Here is a 25,880-nt window from a genome sequence, read left to right as displayed (position 1 = left end):
CACAAATGGCTCATTCTTAGGTAAACAAAGCATACCAGTGTATGATTGCTGGAACTGTATGCAATTCTTTGAATGAAATTATTAATGCTTATTTTAAAATTGGGTGGCCTAAATGAAAAATTTAATACAAGACATCTAACCTGAGAAGTTTGAGGGTTTATTTCTTACCTTGCTTACTCTGAAGGTCTTTCAGTTTGGAGCAAAGCTCCTCCACTAAAGTTTCAATCCCAGAGCTCTGCACAATAAAACAGAAAAACAGACAACTTAGCAAAAAGGATATTCACTTTACGTAAAGACAACAAAATACAGTAAACATACCTTGGCAATCAGACATTTTCTTTTCACGTGGTAACTAAAGTATTCCCCAGGTTTAAATCCATTCCTCTAAATAAATTCATTAGAGGTAAATCCCACAAGATGAGAAATACATTCACACTAAGGTTTCAAGTCACGAGCATTACTGTATACCCAAGGCTTTGTCACCCTTAACTGCACTGTATCGCTTGGTTCGGCTGAGTGTCTCAGGATAAAATCCCGAGAATCAGCCCATCACTAAGATGCATTTCAGAAAGCTAAGTCTGAGCCTTTCTGCTGCTCAATTTATACCTGTGAGAAAAGGGCTGTTGGAAAGGATGAAGAAAATCAGGTGAAGGTGAAAAGTAAAAGAGTAGAAAAGGACAGGTGGCATGGAGGGGAAGGAGAGGATACACGCAACACATTTCCCATTGTTCTGTCAGTTTGCAATGCCCATTTTTCATTTTTTTTTAACATTGTGTTGTTTGCTCAGAAGAGCAGAGGGAAAAATAAACAGCTTATTCACCTTCCCTTATAAGCCTCTATTTGCTCCTTTATTCCCCCATATAAGCCTTCTTTACACTCAAATTTCCTTTTAAATCCCATTTCAATGTTATTTACACATGCATTTGTTCTGCTTTTTCTATCTGCCTAGCCTTGTGAGCAGCTCTAGATCAAATAACAGTACCAGAACAGCAAACTGCTGGAAGATAAACATGCATAAAGAAGAACAGTATGCTGCCAAGCGTCCCACAGGAGAAAACATCGTGCTGTTCTAACAGAATAAAACTTGGATGCCAGACAGTGAAATACTGAACGCTAACCTACAGCCTGAAGTGACAACTTCTTGTGGAAGAAAAGCCGGGTGAGGCGACTATTTTGGTACTCGGGTCACCTTTGGAGATTGCACTTTCCGTAACTGCAAACAGAAGGTTGGAACCACAGCAAAATGCAGCACTGCACAACACGTGAGGAGGACGTGGGAAGCCACCTTCACATCACCTTACAGCTGGAAGTGGTAAATACGGAGCACTGGACAGCTTCTTCTACCCTATGCACAGATTCTCCAGTAACAGCTCCATCTTGACCGCAACCCACTCGGACATTCTGAGACTTGTACAAAGCTCCCGTGGAATTACCTCACCTTCTGAGTTTGACATGGTCTTCTGCACACAGTGAGTGCAAATGCATGCTCTCCAAAGGTAACACAAATCCCACGTTAAGGTAAAGAAATGCATTCAAAGTTTAAGATTTGCTGTGTCACTATGGTGGTGGATTTTCTTTTCCCATGATATAAGAGCTCCTCCTTTCTCCTGCCTACTGGCTAGAAATTGCTGAGAAATGTGAATGTATGACACTAAAGCACAAGTAAACTTCATGAAAAAGGAAACAATAAATTATACAGCGAACCAGCTTGTTTAAACCAGTGTCAGAAACATGCACTTGAAAAATTATATTCTGAAGCAATGACTTACACACTAACCTCTAAATTTTAATTATTTACAGTCAAGTGAGAAAGCAATTTTCTGTCCCTTTCAGCACTGCTGCACTGAAGTGCTAAATATGAAACTTTATGCCAGTACTTAACTGAGGATGACTTAGCAGTATTAAACATCAGAAGGTATCTCCTACATCAGTAAATTTACTGGCATAGATTATATTATTTAGAAACAGCCAAGCAGCACAGTAAAAGGGAAAAACCTACATAGCTGTAAGAATTGCCAATTTATACCTTTACCTCTTTTGACCCCCCCTTCCTCCCCGCAAAAGGGCAACAGAGGAGGAGCTGGCCTTGTTTTTGCTTAGCTCTCAGAACTGTCTAACTGAACCGGCACCTGTAGCAAATACTCAAAATCTAAGCAACATAAGTTAAGGAAGTGAATCTGTACAATCACGTCAGAACAAACGAAAACAAAAAAACCAACCCCAAAACAGCAACAAACTGCTCACCATTGCGCCGAAGAAGGGAAAACTTTTGGAATCAAACACTTCATTTCCTCCTGTACCATGAAACTAATACTCATGTCAGCTGACACGCTGCATGCTGTCCTGCATAGCACTCCCATGTAGCTACTGCTAGGTTTAAAGGAAAAAAAAACCCACGAACGGCTGTGCAGAATGCCAACTCTCCAGAGACCACTTACTCAACCTCTTACTGCAGTATGTAAAAACAGGCTGCAGGCAACGTAATGAATGCCTCAGCAACTATCTTCTATCTGATTGTGTTCTTATCTGAATATATGATTTATGTACTGAAACTTTTCATTGTTTAGGTCAATGCACAGCAGTTGCAGCAATCCCACTGCCAGAGAGCAGGGTATTCCAGGATACTGGGGGAGCTGCCTCAAGTGCTTTGATCAGGTTCAAATGTAAAGGCAGTCCCCAAATAGTACAAATATCTGAGTACCTTTATAAATACTTTCCAATATGAAAGTCTCAGCACTTAATTAGGATTGCTTTTGTAATTCCAACATGAAAGACTTAAATCTCATGATCATCTCTAAGATAATTTAAACTACTGACCCAGATTTCTACTAACCCATTTCTCTCGTTCGAACGACAGAAGATAGGGTATCATTACTGTAATTCACAATTCCATCTCACACATCAAATCTGCCTCCACACCAAACACGCTTTATTCTGTCCTGTTTCCAATATCCTTCAATTTCATTCCTCTGGCTTGAACTTACAGCCAGTTCCATCAAAAGTTGTGCTTTTTGGCTTTTCGTCAGCTGGCTGAAGCAAGGGAAGGATTACATAAAGGAGAGGTGTTATATTACTGGCACAGGAATGACTGTGCTAATAGATAAATTAAGCTTCTGAACTCACCCAGCATGAAAAAGAACAGTCAATCTGACTGCTCGGGTTAAGAAGACTCTCGCTTCTAGCCAGCCTTGCTTACTGACCAAAATGACTTCATTCAAAGCCAAATAAGTGCAATTCTGTGTAACGTGGAGTGAGAGCAATTAAAAAAAAACCAAAAAGCAAACCTCACACACATTTTATATGTAAATACGGACGTATTTACACATATTGCATATATTGTATACATGCATGTAGACACACACATCCCTACAAATATATTTAAATAATGACAAAACTTCAAGATCATTTTACATGCTCTCCTTTTCAGATGGAGCAATCTGAGAGATGGCAAGTTATGACATCAGCTTACAGCAACTCAATTGCTTTTGAAGGTTCACGGTCCTGTATAGCTGCAGAAAATGTTCCTAAGAGAGACTAAATCTAAACACTTAATTACTTCAGAAATACTTTTATGTATTTAATATATTCAGTTTAACTGCAACTACAGTAAGAAAATAATATTATGCAGATAAAATTCAAGTCTGCTAAAAACTGCTGTCCATGTAACGGTGGACACCAGCTACTACGTTCTGAGAGCTTTCAGGAAGAAGCAGTCAAACATCAGGCCCTGTCACTTTAATTCTGGCTGACCTTTATCTGTGCTAGTGGACTTCTGAGCACTGCAAACAAGCACCACTGGGTCACCATACAGAAGATTTAGTGGTTATTTTTTCCCTGAATTTGAGCACAACTGGTCACAATGATCTTATGTCATTTCTTCTATGGAACCAAAGATAGCACAGGCTAGCAAAATTTTGCTTTTTCACTGGTTCTGCAGCCCTTTCCATATTCCATCAAGGATGTCAAGGTGTGACTTCCATACTGCAATCCAAAGAATGCCATGCAAACATGTACACTAATCTGTAAATCTGTACATAATCAATACCCCCAAATTTTGGGCAGAGAAAAAGAAAACATATCAAGGAAGAAAAGAGTTGTGGTATCCAATATTTACAACGAGCTTTCCAAACTTGATGCACAATAATACAACTGCAGAAATAGAAAAACTGATTATGAAACTCAAGAGGCAAAGATTGTAATGTTACCATTTCTTCCCATCTCCCCCCCGGCCTAATAAGTTAAAACCTTCCTCTAGAAGTTCTGCATTGCGTGCTCTGAATGCACTGAATATGGCGTGCTACTTCAGGCCTGCAAGGTATGAGGAAAGTCCCTTACTCATCTTGAGGCTTTTCCAAAAGACTGAAGCTTTATATTTCAGTTTACCTCAGTGACCAAACCAATCACTAATTTTCTCCTAGGTGTCTGGAGAGCTTTCTGGCTTACACTTTTGAAACAAGTCCTCGCTTCACTTACGTGTTTCCATATTTCAGTTCCACAGAAGTGCATAGGGTTGGACAGGACCTGTGGAGATCACCTGCTCAGGCCCCCTGAGTGGAATACTGACACTTCTCTCACAGAATACAAGTCCAAATAATCTTGAAATTAAGGTTAATCAATAGATTCATAGTCTCAAATCATTCTTATGACAGGCCATCAGCCTCTCCAGACAGACACTGTCCTTTGATCCCAGTACACCAGGACTGTTTTCTTGGCACGCAGCCTGTCACCAAGTGAAGGATTAGGCAGCTATTCCATATGAATCAGCTGTTAAGCCACGTGAACTGAATAAAGCACAAAGTGTGATTCACTGCAATCACACATCTATTTCTCTATTTTGTAGAATGAAAAGAACTAGGTAATGTCTAGATTTCCATTTTGTCAAATCCTGATACAATACATCAGGTATATATGTCTGAGGTTGTTATTTTTGTCAAAGTCTGAAAAAAAAGTTACCAACATGCCTTTCTTAAATCGATACTCAATACAAAGGAACTGTAAGAAGCACCTCAGACCATGTGCAGGATGAGAGCAGACTGACTTGCCTATCTATGGTCAAAGGTGCTCTGCACAAGAAGAACTGGGAACCAAAACCAAATATCCCCACTGCCTCCACAATTCCTGACACTCCCACCAGAAATTCCTCCATTTACTGCCATAGTTTATCTTTTTCTGAAGTTAAAAATTTTATTAAATATACATGAGGAATAACTTACTGTTTCCCTTGCTAACTGTATGGAGGAATTGCTACTTAAACTCAGCATTCTTGGATCCGCTGTTCATCTACACTAGGAATGTTCCATTTATCTCCATTGTGTCCGTAAGGCTATCACTTAAGAAAAAAGTCATGGGTGAATTTAGATATGTGCTCATTTCATTTGTGCTTAATGTCCTGCATCTGCTTTAATCATTCTTCACAACAATACACCTGTGTGGGGAAGCAGGACGGTCCTGTGAACATGGGTACCCAAAATCAGCTGAGCACCATACAGCATTGAGAGCAGTTCTGCAAAGTCTAAAATCAAAACAAGTGAAAAACAAGCAAAAAGTCTCTGTAAGGACAAGAACAGAAAGACGGAATGACTCTGGCCAATTCAGTGCTGCCTTGCATAAGCACAAATAACATTTGAATAACAAACATCTTTACAACAAGGATGTTGGACCAGTCAAACAAACAAACAAAAAAAGCCACCAAATAAACTTCTCTTTTGGGGCTCGTGAATACTTGATCTGAATAATCTTCAACAGATGAGTTACCTTGGAATAGCTGACTTTGTTTAGCAGGCAAAAAAAGTAATTGAATTTCAAGCACTACAAGAGCAATAGTTCTCCAGCAAGGAAATAAAATGCTTTCTTGCAACTCTCTTTATCTTCTCTTTTGCACTATGACAGCAATAAGAAAAGTATATCACTTATCTAGAATCAGGCTTAAGATTCATCACTTCACATCCCATATTCTGAAACAGAAATCACAGCATGTATTATTTAGTCATTCCAGATACGAATTCAACTACCAGCTCAAACTAAGTTGAAATGAACACAGCATCCCCAAATTTATGTTACCAGGGTAGCTGAACTGACCTCTGTTATTTCACTTAATTATTTAGTGGCTATATCTAGCTACTATAGATTCTTAACTCTGAAGTGGGCTACTCTGAGATAAATTTTATCCCCCCGAGAAAGAATAATTGGCCTCTAAAAAATATTCTTCTTGATTATTATTAATTGCTAATAAACAAACATGCTGACTTCAAAGCCACAAAAGATTTGGTGTTCTTGTAAGCTGAGCTGCTGAGGGAATTTACTTAATTACAGTATTTTAGCTTTCAGATGCTGAAATATTCTCATCTGTGTCATCAATGAAATAGGAGAAATTTTTAAAAGCATATTTCCTCCAGTCATGTAAGAGCAACCTTCTGCACAGAGCAAAAAGCAGAAGGGACACTTGCAGTAGATAGAGACTCTGCAATATCTGCTGAAGTCTGCTTGTGCTTAAGATAGAATTCATAATGGACTCCAACTGTCCGCGTGCATGTGTGTGTGAATGGTTCTTCTACAGGATGGAAAATAATAATGGAGTAACTTTATGCTGTGATGAGAGAGAAGTCGTTATCCAGCAGAGTACCTGGAAGAGCATACCCTCTTTTTTCTTCCAGACCTGTGCTAACTTCTTCCTGTCACATACTTACAGAGAAGCTGCTGGTGAAAGAGCTTTGATGCCCCATTCTTCTCCCATCACCACTGGCAGTACATGCCAGATGAAATAACTTTCAAACACACCAAACAACCCTACTTTCAGCCTTCACAACAAACACTATGGGAAAGATTCAAACAGAAGAAACACAAGGCAAGCACTTCTATCCTTTCATTGACTCAACATAAACTGAGAAAGTTTTCACATCCAAACAAATGTTATGAAGTAACTTCTGTACAGACAAAGCTTCCACGAAGAACTTCTTGTTCAACATATACTTCTTCTGTATCAAGAAAATTGGCATAAGAGTTTTAATAATTGAAACTTCTACCAACTTCCATGTGAGTAACCACTGTACTTGGGGTAGCAGCCTTAACATCTGTCAAAGCTGATGGCATGCTGCCAACAATGCCTCCTGGATTGCAAAAATCATAAGGAAAAAGGAATTGATTTATTGTAATTAATTTACTCTGAGAGTTACTTCAGTGAGACAAATTTACTTCAAGTATTAATACGGTAGCTGAAGTTACAATCTATGGATTAATACCGTTTGCCAAATCCAACATAATGCATAATGAAAGGAGGGAGAAAAAAAAAGAAGGAATGTTTTGAAGGCAATGGATTTGGTAATACAGAACCTATACAAATTCCCTTAAAACAATTCAAATTAAATTATCCCAGAAAAACAATGACTGGTTGGAAATAAAGTTCTGTGGTGCTTTCTCATAGGAGCAGCTCAGTTTCATTTTTTAAAAAACATTTAATCTAAAATTCTTAACATCACGACTGATTTTAAAACCCTTTCATAAATAACACTGTTCTAAAGATTGACATTCTAAGCCTTTGCAGAAGGCCAACAACGTTACCCAAAAGGAAGATTATTTTCTCTGATGTTGAGAAGTGTTTCTGGGTTTTGTGGAAAAAAACACCAACAACCATCTTTCTCAAGCACAGAGAAATGCCTGCTACTGATCTCCCCAGGACACGTCAGGCAGAACAGTAAACATTTTGCACATCAGCATTTAAAAAGAAAGGAAATTCAGAGTTAAACACAAACAAGGGGGAAAACCAACAGAAAAAAAAAAACTCAACCAGGTATAACTTCATCCAGCAGACGATTTGCTCTTCTAAGTGCTGATAATACAAATATCAGAAAGGTCATATTTCTCTCTCATAATTCAAAGCAAGCAAATCCAATGCTCCAAACAGCGCCATGCCCACACCTTCAAGTGTCCTCAAATAGTTTAGAAGAAGAGAGCCATCGATTATGTGAATTAAACCTCTAGCACCATCTTGGGGCAGAATTTCACATGCAACACTACAAGCATTCAGTGAGAGAGCTGTATGATATGGGAACACAGCTGAAACCTGCTCACTCTACTGAGCAAATCAGCCTTTGGCAAAAGTCTAGTCAGTTAAAAGGTAATCGGCTTGGATTTGTGATGAACAGCCATGCAACAGAAGTGATACCAATATTATTAGTACGAAATGAACCTACTGAGATGTCATACGCATCGACTTCCAAAAAGTAACCTTGATTTCCATTCTTAAGACAGTTCCCACCTTGCAAAAATTCAACATGGATGGATTTCTGCACTCTTACATTTATCTTTTTCGCCTAAACTTTGGGGAATCAAAGACAGTGCATTCTGTCCTGTTACTGCTAAGTTTCATTTGTCAAATCCTGAATGATTTACCAACTTTCAGAATTAGGAGACCCAAAAGCATTAAAGTAACTCAGAAACTGTACCTGAACTGACCTTTTAGGTATATCAAACAGAAGAAAAAAATCATTAAATAATGTCAGAAACTGCTGTTTTTACTTAACATGAGGCAGTATTTTTGAGATGTCTTTGCTAAAAATAAGGAATTTTTCATAAATATTCTCTAGTCCTAACAGTTTCTTGGTGTTTGTTTGTTTGTTTTCCCAGCCCAATGTTTAATCAGAACAGGTACCCTTACTTTGCCAGCTAACTGCAGATCAACACTTCAAAATTAATCCCACGTTTCAGCAGAATAAGGAAGTAAAAGCTCTGTGCAAGGTCAGTAATTAATGAGCTTTTTATACTTTGAACAGTTCTTCACCACTTCTTTTTGACCTGCTTTATACTCCTTTCAAGCATTCTGGAAAAAATAAGCTTCAGAACTACAGTTAGAGTACCAGTTGATTACTATACTGAAATACTTGTCTTATACCTTCACACCATCCTTTTGTCTTCGTTCTGTGGTGAGTTGTGATGTACTTAACTGCCTCTAATTGCATCGGGGTGTCTGCAGCCAAAGATTCAAACAAATATTGACAACTTGAGGCATCAAAATGCCTGTCACACAGAAAATACCATCCTCAGAACATACAGATGTAAACTGTTTGCGTCCTTCTGTCATATAGGTCTTCTCCCACAAATGAACGTACTTAGTCCACAACATGATTGGCCACTGAGAGACACAGTGATGCCACAGTCGGCCCCCTGACTTATCACACACTGTGTAACTTGGAAAGTGCTTCAGAAACACACACCACACTGCAGACATCTACAACTCAAATGCTTGCTTTCTGCACCTTAAAATTATAACCAGAATCCTGGATTTCTGTCTCAGGCTAATGTTTCTCAACATCAAGTCTTCACTGGTTTTGTTTTTAATGAGACAATACTGAATTCTAAAGGTAACAAAGCTAAGCTACCAAGCTAAACACTCCCTGAGAATGAATACCATGAAAATGGAAGCCCGTGAAAGATAAGCTTTCAAAAAACATTATTTCAACCATGAAACAAAAGAGTTTACTTCTAGCAAGCCAATTTTCACCTCATTTATTTTACAATTTCCTCTTCCCGTTAAGCACCAGACAGCATCTTCTTTAAACGGTCACCCAAATTGCAGGCCTTCGATTATTTGTGAAGGGAAGAAATATCAGCAGCAACTTCCCAACACATTACTAGTTTAAATAATCAAACATGAAGATCAAACCTAAGGTACCTGCATTTTTGCTCCTAACGTTAGTCACACAAAGCAAGTACTGAGAGTCAACCTGAAATCTAACAGACAAATTATCTCAATGCACATAAAATCCTAAAGTCCACCCCAGGGTGACAGATGGAACAAAATTATATCATGTTAGTTACGTCCTTAAATAGCTTGAGACTTCTCACACACACTACTAAGTATTTTCATCTTCTTGTAGAGAAGAAATCACAAACATTGCACAGAGCAGCCACAATGACTCAAGAGAAATGGTATTTCTTGTACACTGAAACAATGTTGTAATACCAAGTCTTCTGTCAAATTAGCACATAGAGATACACATAGGCACCGGCCAACATGGAAGATGTTTCTGCTTTTCAAGTTTTTTGTTTGCTTGTTTTGTTTTGTGTTTTCTTTAATTGCACTCATACCTAAGCAGGATCATCTCCCTCCTTCAACTCCTGTGTTCAAAAAAAAAAACCACCACGTTTCTCTCTTGTACAATGCAAACCTATCTGCACTATCTACAAAACAGCATTAAGCAACAAGGCTCAAACCTTGAGAAAGGTTGAAAGGTTCTATTCTGTATGAAAATATGAGAAAAAATAACACATCCTGCAGTTTTGTTAAAGACAACAAATGAGCAAGCTTAGCTGCCTAGGCAAGTAACAGAAGTCAAAATAGCCCTGACTAAACACAGACTACAATTCATAGATTACAGCTTCTTGCTGAGCAGTAAAATCTTACAAGGTGGCAGGACTCAAAGGAAGAAGTTACTTGTTTAGACTTTCAGACCACACCTCTTTTCATTTCTTTAAAACTCAAGTTGAAGAGCTTCTTCCCTTCTTAACCTGTTTTAGATGATACAAACTTTCAAGTGAAGCCAGGCCAGTGATTAGTAACAAATTTATCTCACTCCTTTCTCTGTTCAACTCATTTTCTCAGTATAGATTTAGCTACGTGATGCTCCTTCATTTTCATTTGTGACGATGCGTAAAGAGAATCATTCTTAATGCTAAAAGTCAGTCATTGGTATTCCTGTAGTATGTGCAGATTACTAGCTTTTGTTGTTCATGAGTATTTAAAGATTGCCATACCACCAGAAAGGCAATATTTCTTGAAATTGTTTCCTCATACTTCCTATTTACATTAACGCTTACAGTAGTCAGAGTGCTGACTTCAGTGTTCTGTAGCTATGAGAGCTACCATCAAAATTATACTTTGCATCTTTATTCAGATTGAAAGTAACAGGAAAATGGGAGTTCACAAAACTTCCCAGTTAGTCAACGAACACTTTAGTAACTGGATAAATACTCAAGCAGCTTCATATACACTAAGAGAGTAAATAACAGGAATGCTGCTGAAGACAGTGGCAGAGGTAATAATCACACAAATCAATACCATCAGTATTCATTATTGTTAGCCACATACCTTCCCCACTCTTGCTGGGGAAAGTTTCCCAAGTCTCCAAAGACAGCTTTACGTTTACATTTCTTCCACCCCAACTAAGTTCATCTCAGAATACTGATTCGCTTTCCTGATATGCTCTCCACATAACCACACGAATACTTGGGCAATTACAAACTGTGACCACGAAGTTGTATAGAGCAATAATATAATCATTCTGCAAAGGCAGGGGGAGAATTTCCCTTACTGTTGAGAGAAATGTAAGCATTTGTAGTTCTGCAATTAGACTTTCTGATCTCTGTTGTGTGAAAAATCTCACTTAAGAGCTTTCATTGATCTATGCTACAGAATTTTTATGTCAATATTTCACTCTATACTGTCTCCCTTTGTCCACTTTCCCACTGAGCAACAGTGTCTACTGTATTGGGTATCCTTCCTTCAGCTGTGTTGCCTTCACCTCTCCTCACCTTCTCCAGTCATCAGGCTTCAACTCCACTTCCACTTAATGATGTGATCTTGAAAATGAATGTTTGCTACTTATTTAGCAATTCTGGATTGCAGAAATTGCACCAGGCACAAAGCAAGATGACCTGCCCAAACATTCTGCTCCTTGCAGCTCACACAGACTCCACCACAAAGAAAACTCAGAATTTTAACAAATAAGCTTATGCAAAGCTCTGGGGCAATTTCAACACAAACTGGTGCATTGCAACTGTCCTTGACAATAACAGGTAAGGGCTTGCAGAAAGGAAAGAAATCGTAACACTGCAAACAGTATAGAATCTTTTGTGAAATCCTGCTGCCAAACAAAGGTTTCATAATTTCCCGAAGAAAATCAAGAACACTCAGAACTCCTGGGGATACTGCATTTCAAGAAGGCACAGAAGAGATCATTAGATATCTTCAGCTTGTGATGGATAACTCAAAGAAGGGTATAAAGTCTTAAGAATCTATTAAATAATCTGAACTTACTTCATCAGAAGCAGAGCGAAGACACTGGACAGCAGCCTGTTTTTTCATTTCCTCTAGTGTTAGATCAGAACACTTTTTCTTACTCTTTCCCCATTTTTTGTAAGCTCCTTTTTCCCAGCCCAGGAAGATGTCATTCTCCTAAAATCAAAAATAAACATTATTGTATTAAGACACATAAACAACTCAGTACTACAGCAACATAAGACTACAAACAACATATTGTTTAGGATAATAACAAACTCATTCTATTAGAAACTGCTGTTTGCCAAATTAAAATTTAGTTTGATTAAAACCAACGGCTACAGAAGACGGTTGCACTCACTATTCAGAAAAATATACATATTTGTCTCGGGACATGAAGGCCACTCACACTTGAATGCAATATTTTCCAATTGCAAGGCATATCCATAAAAATTATTTTAGGGTCAACTTACAGTTGAATACATAGCTACAATTTTTACAAAATTTATTAGTTTCACTGATCTCTGAAATAATAAAGAGCAAGAATTTCAGAGTTTGGATTAAACTTACATAAAATAGGCCAAAAGAAGAAAATTTATGTTACATCCCCAAATCTTCCACTAGCTCTTAAAATGAGCACCATTAAGACTATAGGTAGCAATGTCTGTCTTTCAATGAACTCAAAATTATTTTTAAGAAAGTCACATACTTGTGAGTAGGAAGAGTCCCCATTAGGAAAAATGAAAATCAAAGAAGGCAGCTACTGTACCATACATAATCATCTGAAGATACACAGCATCTGTTCTGTATCACTTTTGAAAAAGTCAAACCACACCAGCAGAAACCACAGAGCATTTCCAACCCTCCTGCAGTTGCCTGTCTCTCCTGCTCATTCTTCCACACTCAGATAAATACTCATCTCTACCCTGAAATCTATCATAACATTTGCTTATTTATTATTCCTTAATGTCCATTCACGTCTATACATATGATTTCTTGTGTTCATCTGATCAAAGAAATATTTTGACTACCAGGACAATTATGCTATTTAATGTATGCTGGTCTAAAACGTCATCTTCAGAGAGATTCACAAAACTGCTGTTTTTCAACATGCCTCCCCCCTGCTCCTAATGAAATTCAGGCTAAGGCCTAACCTCATTTAAAACAACTCCAAACTCCCCATAGCTTCAAAATGAAGTAAAAACAAGTTGTCAGTTGAGACTGATCATCTCTGTGCACACAAGAAGTCAGACAGAAAAAGGGTGGGAAGGGGGAAAATGACCACATGCCTTCAGAAGGAAGAATTTTAACAGCTGCCTTTAAACAGCTGCCATGGACTCACTATCCAATTGAATTCCTCAGGAAAGAGGGATTCACTGATTTTTATTTTTATTCTTTTTAAATCTTATTAAATCACAAGATCTGGAGGAAAGTATTTGCTTCTGAAGAACAAAAAGCTACTGGTCTGTCTATGCTTTCTCATATTTGTGCAAGATTCCAGTGGTTCATTTAAAACAACAAATCTAATTGGTCTACCATGCCTCTACTAGAGTAACAGAAATATATTTACAAAATAACTGAGAAAAAGTAAAATTATCAAAAATAAGTGCAATAAACTACACACATCTACACTCCATTTAAAAAAATAATATTAATAATTTTTCCAGAATTTTACATTTGTTCATCAACTACAAGGAGGCTGCAGAGCTCAGTAGCTCTTTCCAGTGTTGACATGAAGCACACAGACTACTAAGACCCACCTGCTAAGACTCACCCAGCAGCTGCCAAAGTCCGTCCCTGCTCATCCACATACAGGCAAAATTACAAAGAAAAAAAAATACACATCCACTAGGAAAAGGTTATTCAAATTGAAAATTTAAGCACACAGGAAAATGTCATGACTGGCTGGGTAGGCAAGGGAAGAGCAGTGGATGCTGTCTATACCTTGGCTTCAGGAAGGTGTCTGATGCCGTAACAGGTAAGCCTAGGGAGCGTGGTGCTCCCCAGGGGTCAATACTAGGTTCAGCCTTGTTCAACATTCTCATCAATGGCCTAGATGAAGGGATAGAAATCACACTCAGCAAGTTTGCTGATGGTATGAAGTTGGGAGGAGTGGCTGACACACCAGAAGTCTGTCCAGGTCCCTCAACAGAGCCAACAGAGCTGGGCAGAGAAGAACCTTATGAGGTTGAACAACAGAGTAGAGTCCTAAGTCTGTGGAGGAGCAACTGCATGCATCAGTACAGGCTAGGGGTTTACCTGCTGGAAATCAGCTCTAAAGAGAAGGACCTGGGTGTCCTGGTGGACATGAGCCAGCAGTGTGCCCTTGGGGCCAAGAAGGCCACAGAAATAAAAAGAGGGTGGCCATCAGGTTGAAGGAGGTGATCTTCCTCCTCTACTCTGTCCTGGTAAGGCCACATCTGGAGTGTCCTGTTCTGTGTCCAGTTCTGGGCCCATCAGTTCAAGAAAGACAGAGAACTATTGGAGAGAGTCCAGTGGAGGGCTACAAAAACAATGAGGGGGCTCGAATATCTCCCATACAAGGAAAGGCTGAGTGACCTGGGACTATTCAGCCTGGAGAAGAGAAGATTAAGGGGGGAATCTTATTAATGTTTATAAAAAATCTAAAGGGCAGGAGTCAAGTAGATGGAGCAATGGTACCCAGCGGTGCCCAGCAGCAGGACAAAGGGCAATGGGCACAAACAGGAACACAGCAAGTTCCATATAAACATAAGAACTTCTTTACAGAAAGGGTTACAAAGCAGCAGAACAGGCTGCCCAGAGAGACTGCGGAGTCTCCCTTCCCCTGAGATGTTCAAAACCCATCTGGACGCCTTCCTGTGTGACCTACCATAGGGAACCTACTTTAGCAGGAAGGTGGACAAGGTGATTTTGAAGTGTCCCTTCCATCTCCAGCCATTCTGTGAAATGTGCACTGAGTTGATTTCGTGTATTCTACTCTTAGGTGGAAAACTGATTAAGGCAATACCTACACTATGAAAACGTTACCAAAATGCTATAAATCAGCACACTTTGCTTTACCTACACTGCAGCTCAGTTCTGCACAAGCACATCACAGCTGTCCTCAGCAAGGACAGTTCTACACACTGCATAAGGCAGTGGTGTGTGTCAGCAGAGCATTAAGGACATAAAACATTCCAGTCAGTTCTCTATACACAATTCAAAAGATATCTGGCTACTGTCTATTTTTTTTAATATATTTTTTTCATTTTCAAATATTTACTCCTTGCAATAAAAATACCCATTATTAAAGGAGGAAGTGAGTCTACATGGAATATTCACTTAAACATCCAGCACCACCTTGTCCTTCCTTTCAGAGCAAACAGTTTGTTCGTGCACTCTGGGAACAAAGTGACTCATCCTGCAGGATGGAGCAACAGAGGACAGAGCTCTGGTAGCATCTTCTTTCTGTCTCTCCAGACAGTACACAAAAACTTGCTTCTGAACACTGGGTTTCAGTCACACACGACTGCCAGTGCATCACACCACCATTTTAATTTTTATAGGAAAAACTATTGAGAAAGCTGAGTTCTCAATTTTTTTCCCCATTGATATTTCCACCTTGCATTTTACAAAATTAGTATTATGAATTACAGCTATTCCACATAAAATTCTGAAGTTTATAATCCTCACATAAATTACAATACTTATCCACACATTTATCAGGTACTTTGGACCTTCCGCAACTAATTCAAATATCACACCCATAAAGCAGCAAATAAAATACATTCCTTACGTAGCAGACTTTTGTTATAGAACATCAGAACCTGTCTGAACCAATTTACAGAAACAAAAAGGAGAAGGAATTCAAGTAAAATGGGCAGGAACAAGAAATGTCATATATACCTTAAGTTCTAGAAAGTTAATATAGGGGATGACACAAACTGAGCAGCTTTCTGCTTTTATGATGACTAAATTGGTAAGAAGACATTCCAGGAGTTTTGTATCTTTTAAATTCATCTGTTGCACTTTCTTTTTTTTTTTTTTTCCAGTGGTGAGGAGCCCATTAAGAAGTTTATTCCTTAGGCTGGAAAATATTGAGCTCGTGACAAACAGGAAAGAAAGCAGTTCAACAAAACATTCTGTGCGCATGAAACAGAGTAAACGACTTACTTCACATGGAAAGAATCACCAGGGACTTCTATTCTCTTCGGCTATTAGCTGTGTTTATTTACCTTTGCTTCCTAACAGAACTAGAGACCATATCATAAGGTTTGTTTTAATGCCACTTTAATGCTCTACTGTAACTTTGAATTTTCACAATCCTGTTCAGTGGTCACAACATCATCAGTGGTCACAATCTTGCAGGTTTAGGAAGCCTATATAAACTTCCACGAGAAAAAGAAAACAAAACCTGGCTTATAAAATCCTAACATTGAAAAGAGACTATCCCTACTTGAATTTTGAAGGGCGAACATTCAACATAAACACCAATTGGAAGCAGAAGCCACCTGGATACTGGAAAAACATCAAACCTGCTATTTAAACATCCATTGTTCAGAATCCTGCTTTTCTAACTACTACGTAACTAGGTAAATTCTTAGTGGAGATTTTGATTCCTAAAGTGACAAAGTACAAAATCTCATTATGCTGCCAGTGTTTGGAGCGCTTAATCGAATATAGATTCATCCAGGGATGCACATTTTAGAACTAGGTTTCTAACTTGCTTCTGCTGCTCAACTACACAAAAACAGCCATTCCCCCACCTCTCTTCACAGTTCCCAAGAATGTGAGTAAGAAAAAGAAAAGCAACTGTAGTAGAGATTCTTCTTAATTTCATTTGTTATAAAGACACTGAAGAAATACCCACTGTCAGAACGAGTGCAATGCCTTGCAACAAGACTAAATGAAAATTGTTTTGAAACTCATGGTCTATATAATAGCGAAGACCAGTGTTAAATCTCATCTCAAGATGAAACTACTGGTTTCATAAAAGCTGGTATCAAGTTCAGTGACACAGAAACAAGACTCGAGGTCTCAGTTCATACTCAGATAAGCAAATAAGCTTAAGTTTTGCATTACCAGTCAAATATGCAGGAAAGTAAGATGATAAACATTCTTCCAAAATGGGGAAACCAAACCAGCAGAAAAGCATGCTTAAGAAATCATGTTTTTTCCTTCAAGTAAACTCAGAGGAACAGATTCCCTATGATTATTTCTGCACACAGTACAGATTAAATTAGATGCAGTAAAATGATGATCAAGCCAGTGATGAGTGGTGTTCTTCAGGGATCGGTGTTATTTAACATCTTCGTAGGTGACATGGACAGTGGGATCAAGTGCACCCTCCACAAGTTTGCAGATTACATCAGGCAGAGTGTTGCAGTTGCCATACTAGAGGGAAGGGATGCTATCCAGAGGGACCTGGACAGGCTTGAGAGCTGGGCCCACACCAAGCTCATGAAGTTTAACAAGGTCACACGCAAGGTCCTGCATCTGGATCAGGGCAATGTCAAGGACAGATACAGGCTGGGTGGAGAATGGCTTGAGAGCAGCCCTGAGGAGAAGGATTTGGAAGTGTCAATTGTTAAAAGATTCAACATGAGCCATCAGTATGTACTTGCAGCCCAGAAGGCCAACCATATCTTGAGTTGCACCAAGAGAACTGCGACCAGCAGGCTGAGGGAGGTGATTCTGCCCCTCTACTCTGCTCTTGTGAGACCCCCACCTGGAGTACTGTGTCCAGTTCTGGTGTCCCCAGCACAAGAAGGACATGGAGTTGTTGGAGAAGGTCCAGAGGAGGGCCACAAAGATGATCAGAGAGCTGGAGCACCTCCCCTACGAGGACACACAGAGAGCTGGGGCTCATCAGCCTGGAGAAAAGAAGTCTCCAAGGAGACCTTACAGCAGCTTTCCAGTACCTGATGGGGCCCACAGGAAAGCTGGGGAGGTACGTTTATTTATAAGGGCATGTGGCAACAGGAGGAGGGGAAATGGTTTTAAACTGGAAGAGGGTAGATTTAGGTTAGGTATAGGAAAAAATTCTTTACTGTGAGTGTGGTGAGACACTGGAACAGGTTGTCCAGCAAGGCTGCGAATGTCCCCTCCCTGGAAGGATCCAAGGCCAGGCTGGATGGGGCTGTGAGCAACCTGGTCTAGAGGGAGGTGTCCCTGCCTTTAGCGGGAGACATGGAACAAGGTGATCTTAAAGGTCCCTTCCAACCCAAACCATTCTATGATTCTCTGATTCTATACACAAGTTTTACCAAGTTTTCAGATAATGAATTGAGTAACCATAATTACCTACTTGGTCAATATCCCCATTTTGAATGACAAGCAATTTCACGGCAAGAAATCCAAGTCTCTTAGACGGCAGAAGAAAACAGAAGTTAAAAAATTCTGGATCAGGGAATTTTGAAACATGGCTCTTGTTTTGAGCATTTTAATTTCAGTACAAACCACTCATGATTTAAGCAAATTACTGGCTTAGCTTTTTTTGCTATCCTGAACATTATTGCTGGCCAACAAAATAGTGCTACTTCAACAGGTAAGCTCAAGAAACAAGTTTATACAAAAACTAGGAAGGATTCAATGTCAGAATTTCTGAAATACCACATAAATGGACAGTTTCTCCCTTCCAGATTCTAATTCAGAAAACCATCAAAACAAGCTAACTTCTAGTGTGAAAAAGAATTCCCATACTGTGTTAGGTATGTAGAGTCTTGTAAGACTAAGAAGCATATGTAAAAAACTTTCCCCCTTGTGACTCTTAATTAAGAGTTTAAGAGAGATTGCAGAGGAAGGATAGGGGAAAAAATAAATTAAAAAACAAGCACCAACTTTTTAACAAGAAACAAACATCAAAGATTCAGCAGGAGACCTGATAGGCATTTTTACTACAAATAGTTTGGCGTTGCATGTTTGCTGAATGGATGGCAAGTTCCTGTCAGATGTCATATATAAAGATGAAGTGTTATCTGCTCATTCCAAACTGTGGTATTAGCCTCTAGCAAACTGTAGGAGAAACCTCAGTTCCTTAGAAAGCTCCAAAGCAGGAGACAGATCACCCAAACTGACTGCGATACTGAAGTGATGAAAACTCTCCAAACCCCAAAACCTTTCATAAAAAGAAACTACAGAATGTGCCTATCTTCACCTATGGGGTAGTCTAATCTCACGCCAGCAGTGACCTCCAAAGGCACTCATGCTCCCTCTCCACAAGCATACCTAAAATAGTTTCTGAATATCAACACAGTCCATAAAATTTCTCTGCTAAGCCCATCATCAGTTTATTTTAAGGAAATATCAGAGGTGAAGGCTTATAGTGAATTTAAAGAGAAAAAAAAAGCTTGGGCCATGTAAGCTGACAATGAAAAACTGTGTGATACAGCAGTCTTGGCTTCTCTTGGCAACAAAGTTAAATTAATTTAACAATTAATAATTAAATATGATGTTCAGGCAGACAGGTATGAACCACTGTGCATTGCAAGAAAGGTTTTCCAGAAACTTATTCAAATAATTTCCAAAATTGACTCTGAGATATTCAGATGGTAAGGAAATGGAAAAAAAAAAAACCAGCAGTGAGTGAGAAAAAATGGAGCAGATCCTCACTACTTCGAGGAGGTTCTCATAACGGAAAATAAGGGAAAGCTGCAACAGATTCCACATGTATTTCATCTTTAAAATTGCTCAAGAAGCAGATTGTATAAAAAGCATTACTTCCTGGAAAAATTAAAATATTTCCCTGTAAACTGAGTCTGAAAAAAACTTTCAGAGGTAGCTTAGAGCCCTGCAGATGTCCTTCTATTCGCAATGGCTTCTGTGAAAGGTTTGAGAATGCATCTCACGAGTATTAAAGATAACGGTCTAATGGACCAGGACTGGCTCAGGCATTCCTGACAGCTGCCCGTGATGAATTAATACATATGCAAGCATTCAGAAGACACACATGAAAACTCAGCTTACATGCCCCAGAAGACATGCAACAAGAAGCTGCACAGACGAGCAGATAAGTAGGCTTTCTGAGAACAGCACACGCTTTCTCCAGGTCAGAAGCTGTGCTGGCCACAAAACAGAAGAGACTTAAAAACATTCTTTATTATTAGATAAATTCCAAATGCAGTTCTTACCAGTGGAAGAATTTACCTTGGACTTCTGTGAAAAAGCAGAGAACCACATTATAAGCTGCTGGTACGGTAAAGTAGCAAGCCACAACAGTCAGCTTTTTCCCAGCTGCTCTAAGCAGAACACGATAATCCTACGCATTGGACTGCAGCAGAACAGCTGACAGCGTATGAGGCCACAGCATGTGCTGCTATGACTTCAAGGTCCCCAAGACACTGAGCTGATGATCCCACAATGTGCAGGCAGGGAAGAACTGTACGTATAAGAACCAACCAATCTGGGTATAAAATACTGTAAACTGAGCTTCTGTCAATGACAAACTCTTGCTTATAATCCCACCAACCTGAAAGGGCATTCTATGTGTTGTTTGCTAATTAGAAGTTACTCTAGGTTGAAATCAAGCAAAAGAAATTTAATCACACCCACTCCCAAGAGCTAGAGAACATGCAAATGCTGCATCTGTTGAAATCCTAGGTTTGTTGAGTAGGCTCTGAGTTAAAAGTATTCCCATTAAAGTAAATGCAGAAAAGAACAGGTAGCAAGGCCTCTGATACAGAGAAATCATGTAACTTGCACGCCTTACCTGGCAGAAAAGGAGGACAAAAATTCAACAGAAAGTATCACCACAGAGTCCTCATGTGTGACAAGGCCATATTATGACTCAGGAAATCATTGCACAGCACGTTATGGTCGCTCTCTTGAACCTTGGAATTAAGTTGTGTGGCAAAGATCACAAAGCACCGTTATCAGCTGATTTCACATAATACAGTGCACGCCTACGCTTGGAGACATGCAGTGAGTGCACCATCATGCAATGGTCTGCAGCACAAAGAACACGAAGAGGTGTCTCAGTAGCCCCAGAATCAGGAACAGGGCAATTACATCAGCACAGAGATGCCTGCTAACAAATCCTGATTCTCAGGGAGAAGAGCCAGCCTAATGCTTGATTTTCTGTCTCTGCTTTCCATTATGTAAACCTTTGTGATTATACATTAATAGCGATAACAAAGAAAAAGTCATTCCATTATACTTCTTGGGTGTTAGATGCTATTTAGAAAGCCACAAAAAGGCAATATAGTACATACTTCAAAGATTGCCTTGAATCCTCACAAGAGAGGCTAAAGAAAACATGCTAACTCTATTGCCAATTTCAACAGGACAGCACAAAAGACAGGCACTGAGGAGCCTGGTTAAGTCAGATGTCTTGAAAAAGATACTTCACATCATGAAACAGCCACGTTTAAATTTGCAAACATGACCACAGGCACCAGCACAAAGACAGAACACTGTCCGAAAGAAAATGTTCTGATAATGCCACTTATTGAGAAGAAATGCTTTCCAACAGGATTTGTGCTAACACAGCTGAAGGAGACTGCCTTGGGATCTGCACAGTCTGTGCAGTGAGTGACCACGAGGAGCCTACTGCTGAGCTGCTGTTCCTATCCTTAAAACACAATCAAGAATACAAGTGCACAGTCCAGGGTACATCAACTGTACCCCTTGTCAAGAAGTCACCGAGACAGAAATACAGAACAGAGCAATTGCCTCATAATTAACAAGAGAAATATCAAGTAACTGGGGAGGAAAAAAAGAATATGTCCTTTAGAGGCACTGCACCAGGAGAGCCTGCCTTACACTGGCCAGACCTATTCCAGGAGCTCCCGCTGGATGCTCTCATACTGAGTGACTGTAAAAGGAACACAGCTGGAATGATTTCAGCACCAGCAAACAACAAAGGGGAGCAGTCCTTCACAGACTGATCTCACTGATAAAGCTGAGGAACCATAAGGCTGCTTTAAGGCTGCTCAGAGGCACTATGTGGGAGTATGTGCTCAGGAAGAAACCACAATTTTTCTCACCAAGTTAACTGCATATAAAAGACTTATTTTCAAAAGATTAATACAACTGTGATGTAAAGAGTCCTCATCGAATCACTTCTAAATGAGGGGGAAATGTAGAGCTGTCTTCCCCACAAACTTTTAAATTTACTTATCTGAACTTTTATAAAATGAAATGATGTCCTGTGAATAAGCAAGCTATATGGGCAAGTTAACTTGAGGATACAGAACTGTATACTAATCATGATCAATCTGCTCTTCCTTCAGTTTACATATTTATGTATGAAAAGAAGTTCCTTTAGTCCTAATCTTGTAAACATATATATTATATTACTCTAAAGACTTCCAATTAAGCATATGAAAAAAGTACAGGTAGAAGTCTTGGGCTCACAGTTCCTTTCCTACCTGTTCTTTTCTTCATAGACAAATTTCTACGGCTTGAATTTCACGGACTTCAGTACAGGTAGTCATTAAAAAAAGATGGTTAGAAAATTAAAAAAATGGTTCCTACAGAAATGTTGTACAGCATACTAAGCAGAAACAAACACAAATCAAAGGGAAAACATTTTGCATTTGAGTTGCTGGTAAACTTTGAAACTCAACACTTGTGTGCAACAGTCACACAGCATTGCCCTGCTGTAACAGAAGCACAGTTATTTCTTAGGGATGATCCAAGAGCCATTGTTCTGAAACACGCACTGTCATGTTTTGCTGAACAGCCATACTAACCAGACTGACACTTCATATGGGTTTAGGTTACTACAGAAGACCAAATCTTCCTTGTGTGTGGGCAGCAACAGCCCCAGTCCATTTCAGAACACTAGGCCAAGAACACGTAATGAATATACAACCAAAGGGCAGACAGAAAACATTTATCACACGCCGCCAAGGTGCCTTTTCTCCCATTCTGTTCTTCCCTTTATATAAAGGAAAATATATATATAGATATCACATTTTGGGACTTTAGGTATATGACGATGAAAAAGCAAGAATAAAAACTATGATCGGTCATGAAAAGTGTAGCTATTATTTTGAAGACCATTTCAAATCAGGGCATAAATAGTGAGTCTTCCAGAACGACGTCTTCCACCAGAGGTTTCAAAACAGATCATCTCACGGTAGTCAAAGAAGAGCACAGTTTGTAATAGAACAGCTACTTCCTATTTTATCAAATTTTGGAATTATCTTTTTAAAAAAAAACTTCTCTAGGATTTCTACTTTTGAGGGTCAGAAAGAAAGTCAACTTCCCCCAAAAATGAGGGAAAAGAAGTAAATCACCAACCGCAGCCAGCACTGAGTACAGCAAGTAAGCATAACAGATGTGTTTAGACCTTCCTGCTGTACAACCAAAGGCGTACAAACAAAGCCTTTATCCAGCACAACACTGAACTGGTGGGGGTTCTTTTGCTGGTGTGTTGGGGTTTTGGTTGGTTGGTTGGTTTGCTTTCTTCAAAAGGAAGAAAAATCTGCAGGCAAAAACAGATGAACCCGTTATATTCAGAAACAGCTATGCTTACAAGGAGTATATAAATCACAGAACACTCATTCTAATACTGCACAAATAAAGATCAGTGAAATACTGTTTCACACAATGTATCCCAAGGCAATGCAGCGAGAAGCTGTAAGCTTCCAACAGAGTACGCTATCGTAATGCAATATTTGCTGTGTCACAAACTGGCTTGAGAACAGCCATCTACAAATATACTTTGAACCGGCATTTAAACTACAATCAGAAGTTGATTTAACATCAGGAAACAGTGAGTGCAAGGCACTCTGACTCAAAAGTCAGTCTAATCCGAAGTCAAAAAGCTGTCTCAGAATTTTCACATCGTCCCCAACAGCACTTCTGAGGGTTTGCCAGAGGTAAAGATTGCTCAGTAATGTAATGAGTTTTATAGTTTATTTGTTCCTTACTCCTAAACAAGAAAAAAAATCATTAATAAAATGCAAATGATGAAAGCTTACACACTTAAATGCAGAACATTTAAGTTTCTATCACATTCTATTCTTTAAATCCATACCAATTTCCTCATAGGAAAAGTAAAAGACCAAAACTACCAGGAATTAAGGACCGCCTAAGAACATTCAAATCTTAAGCTCTTTGGCTCATTTCCAGAAGTAGCAGGTATCCACACATGCAACTGGCTTGAATGAGCAATGTGCTACAAATCCAATGATAATGAACTACAGTAGAGGTTTTCTAGCTTTTACAGCATTTAGAGCAGGCATATTTATAAGGTGTTACAGCAGTGCTTGTATGTGTAACACGTGTGTAACAGTAGCTGCCTGTATGAATAACCACAGCAGCTCTGGGGGCTCAAGGAAACCCTGTACAATTCCTCATAAACAAGATTCCAAAACAGTCAAGCAAAACACACCTGCTTATGCATTTTCTGAATATTTTTATATTCAAGCCAATGAGTCAGAACAAAAAAGGCAAACATTCCAGTAAAAATAGGTTGCAGTGTGTTACAGTTTTACTTTCATCTATAATTTCTGTGTGGAAAACCTAAGCCTTAAAAAACCTAGTATCAAGAATCTAAACAGTGTGTCGTTTAGCAATATTAGGTCTGTGTACACATAACAATACCCAAGAGAAATCATTCTAATTGGGCAAGCCACGGAATTAATTGTGATCATGAAAACAAAAGTAAAATAAATATGAATTTTAAAAAGCAAAACCCAAAAGCAACCAACCAACCAAAAACAACAGAACACCACACATCTCAAACCCTTAGCGACACCCAGACATCAAACGACCTCACCGTGCAGAACGGATAACACCGCAGGAAAAGCCATTGAGTGACAGAAGACACAGAAGTCGGCAGCGTAATCAACAAGAGAACCACATACGTTGTACTACCAAGAGAACAAAAGGGAACATCCTGCTTAAAACACAAAACTGAACCCTGAAGATCCAGTCAATGAACACTGCCATATTATTTTGCAATATTTGTCAATGTAAGCAGAAGCAGGCACTAACACAGTAACAAGGCCACTGAAATAGCTGGGGTTGCTTAGTAAGGTTAGCGATGATTTTTGCTTTTGTTAAAAAAAAAGAAAAAACAAAACCCTCAAATCTTTCTGTATGCACCCAATAGAACCTCAGTTCAGGAGTTCATACATCCATTTCTCTGCTACAGTTAATGACATGAAAACACTACAAAGGAAGCATGGAAGGAAGCTTCCAAATGCATTTAAAACTGCCAAAAATGCCATTGACAACTTGAGATAAAAAGATCCTAATAACTACCTAAACTTCAGCTTACAACATTTCTAATAAGGATGATTATAAAGTATCTTTAAGATAAATATTTCCAAAATAGTTTGTCTCCTTCAGTGTGCACACATCCCCAGCTCCAGAATGGATTCCAATCACAGAGAATCACCAAATGGTTTGGGTTGGAAGGGACCTCAAGGACCATCAAGTTCCAACCCCCTGCCACATCTGCTACTTCATTCTGTTTCGAGTCCATGCATTCCCTTTGAACAGTTCAAAACAGACCTCATTGCTGCGTTTTCGGAAAGAAGCAATGGCTGATCATGCCCCGGAGAAAGACTTCTAAAAGTAAAGAAAAATCATCAGAATAAATTCATGACTGAGAGCATTTTCTCCCCTGGAAATTCTGTCATATTTCTCATAAATCAAAGGAATCACATGAGGGAAAAAATTCCTGAGATGCTGAGAACCAATTTTTCCCCAGGAATAGATCACCATTAGAGGAGTTCAGCATCTCTCAATATTTTACTCTTAAATATTTAAAAGATATTTCTATATTTTAATTGCTGCACTCTTCCCTGATGCCTACCTGTAAGCAGTGTTGGTTATTTGTATCTCTTTTGTTTGCCTTCATGCTGTACACGTCAGCAATATTGGATTAAAACTGCTTAAACGTCGTTTTACTGTTCAGAATACAATCTCTTGTTTCTGAGCAGCTTAAGCCAATTTTTTTTTAAAGATGCAG

The 25,880-nt window shown here is 39.1% G+C and overlaps 1 protein-coding gene across 7 annotated transcripts in view; it reads right to left on the bottom strand.

Moving 5' to 3' along the window:
* The window catches only part of KIAA0232 (uncharacterized protein KIAA0232 homolog), a 65,362-nt gene that overhangs the window by 21,015 nt on the left and 18,467 nt on the right, over positions 1 to 25,880 (bottom strand). For all 7 annotated transcript variants that reach the window (XM_015285823.4, XM_040699511.2, XM_015285824.4 and 4 more), the window contains exons 3-4: positions 12,032 to 12,169; positions 169 to 235 (exon numbers count right to left, since the gene is read on the bottom strand). In XM_015285823.4, coding sequence (XP_015141309.2) covers positions 169 to 235; positions 12,032 to 12,169 — 205 coding nt within the window. The remainder of the gene's footprint in view (positions 1 to 168; positions 236 to 12,031; positions 12,170 to 25,880) is intronic.

Source organism: Gallus gallus, chromosome 4 (genome assembly GCF_016699485.2).
Source record: "Gallus gallus isolate bGalGal1 chromosome 4, bGalGal1.mat.broiler.GRCg7b, whole genome shotgun sequence".
Lineage (NCBI taxonomy): Eukaryota > Metazoa > Chordata > Aves > Galliformes > Phasianidae > Gallus > Gallus gallus.
Note: the sequence above shows the minus strand (reverse complement) of the source record. Positions and strands in the feature narration are given on the sequence as shown.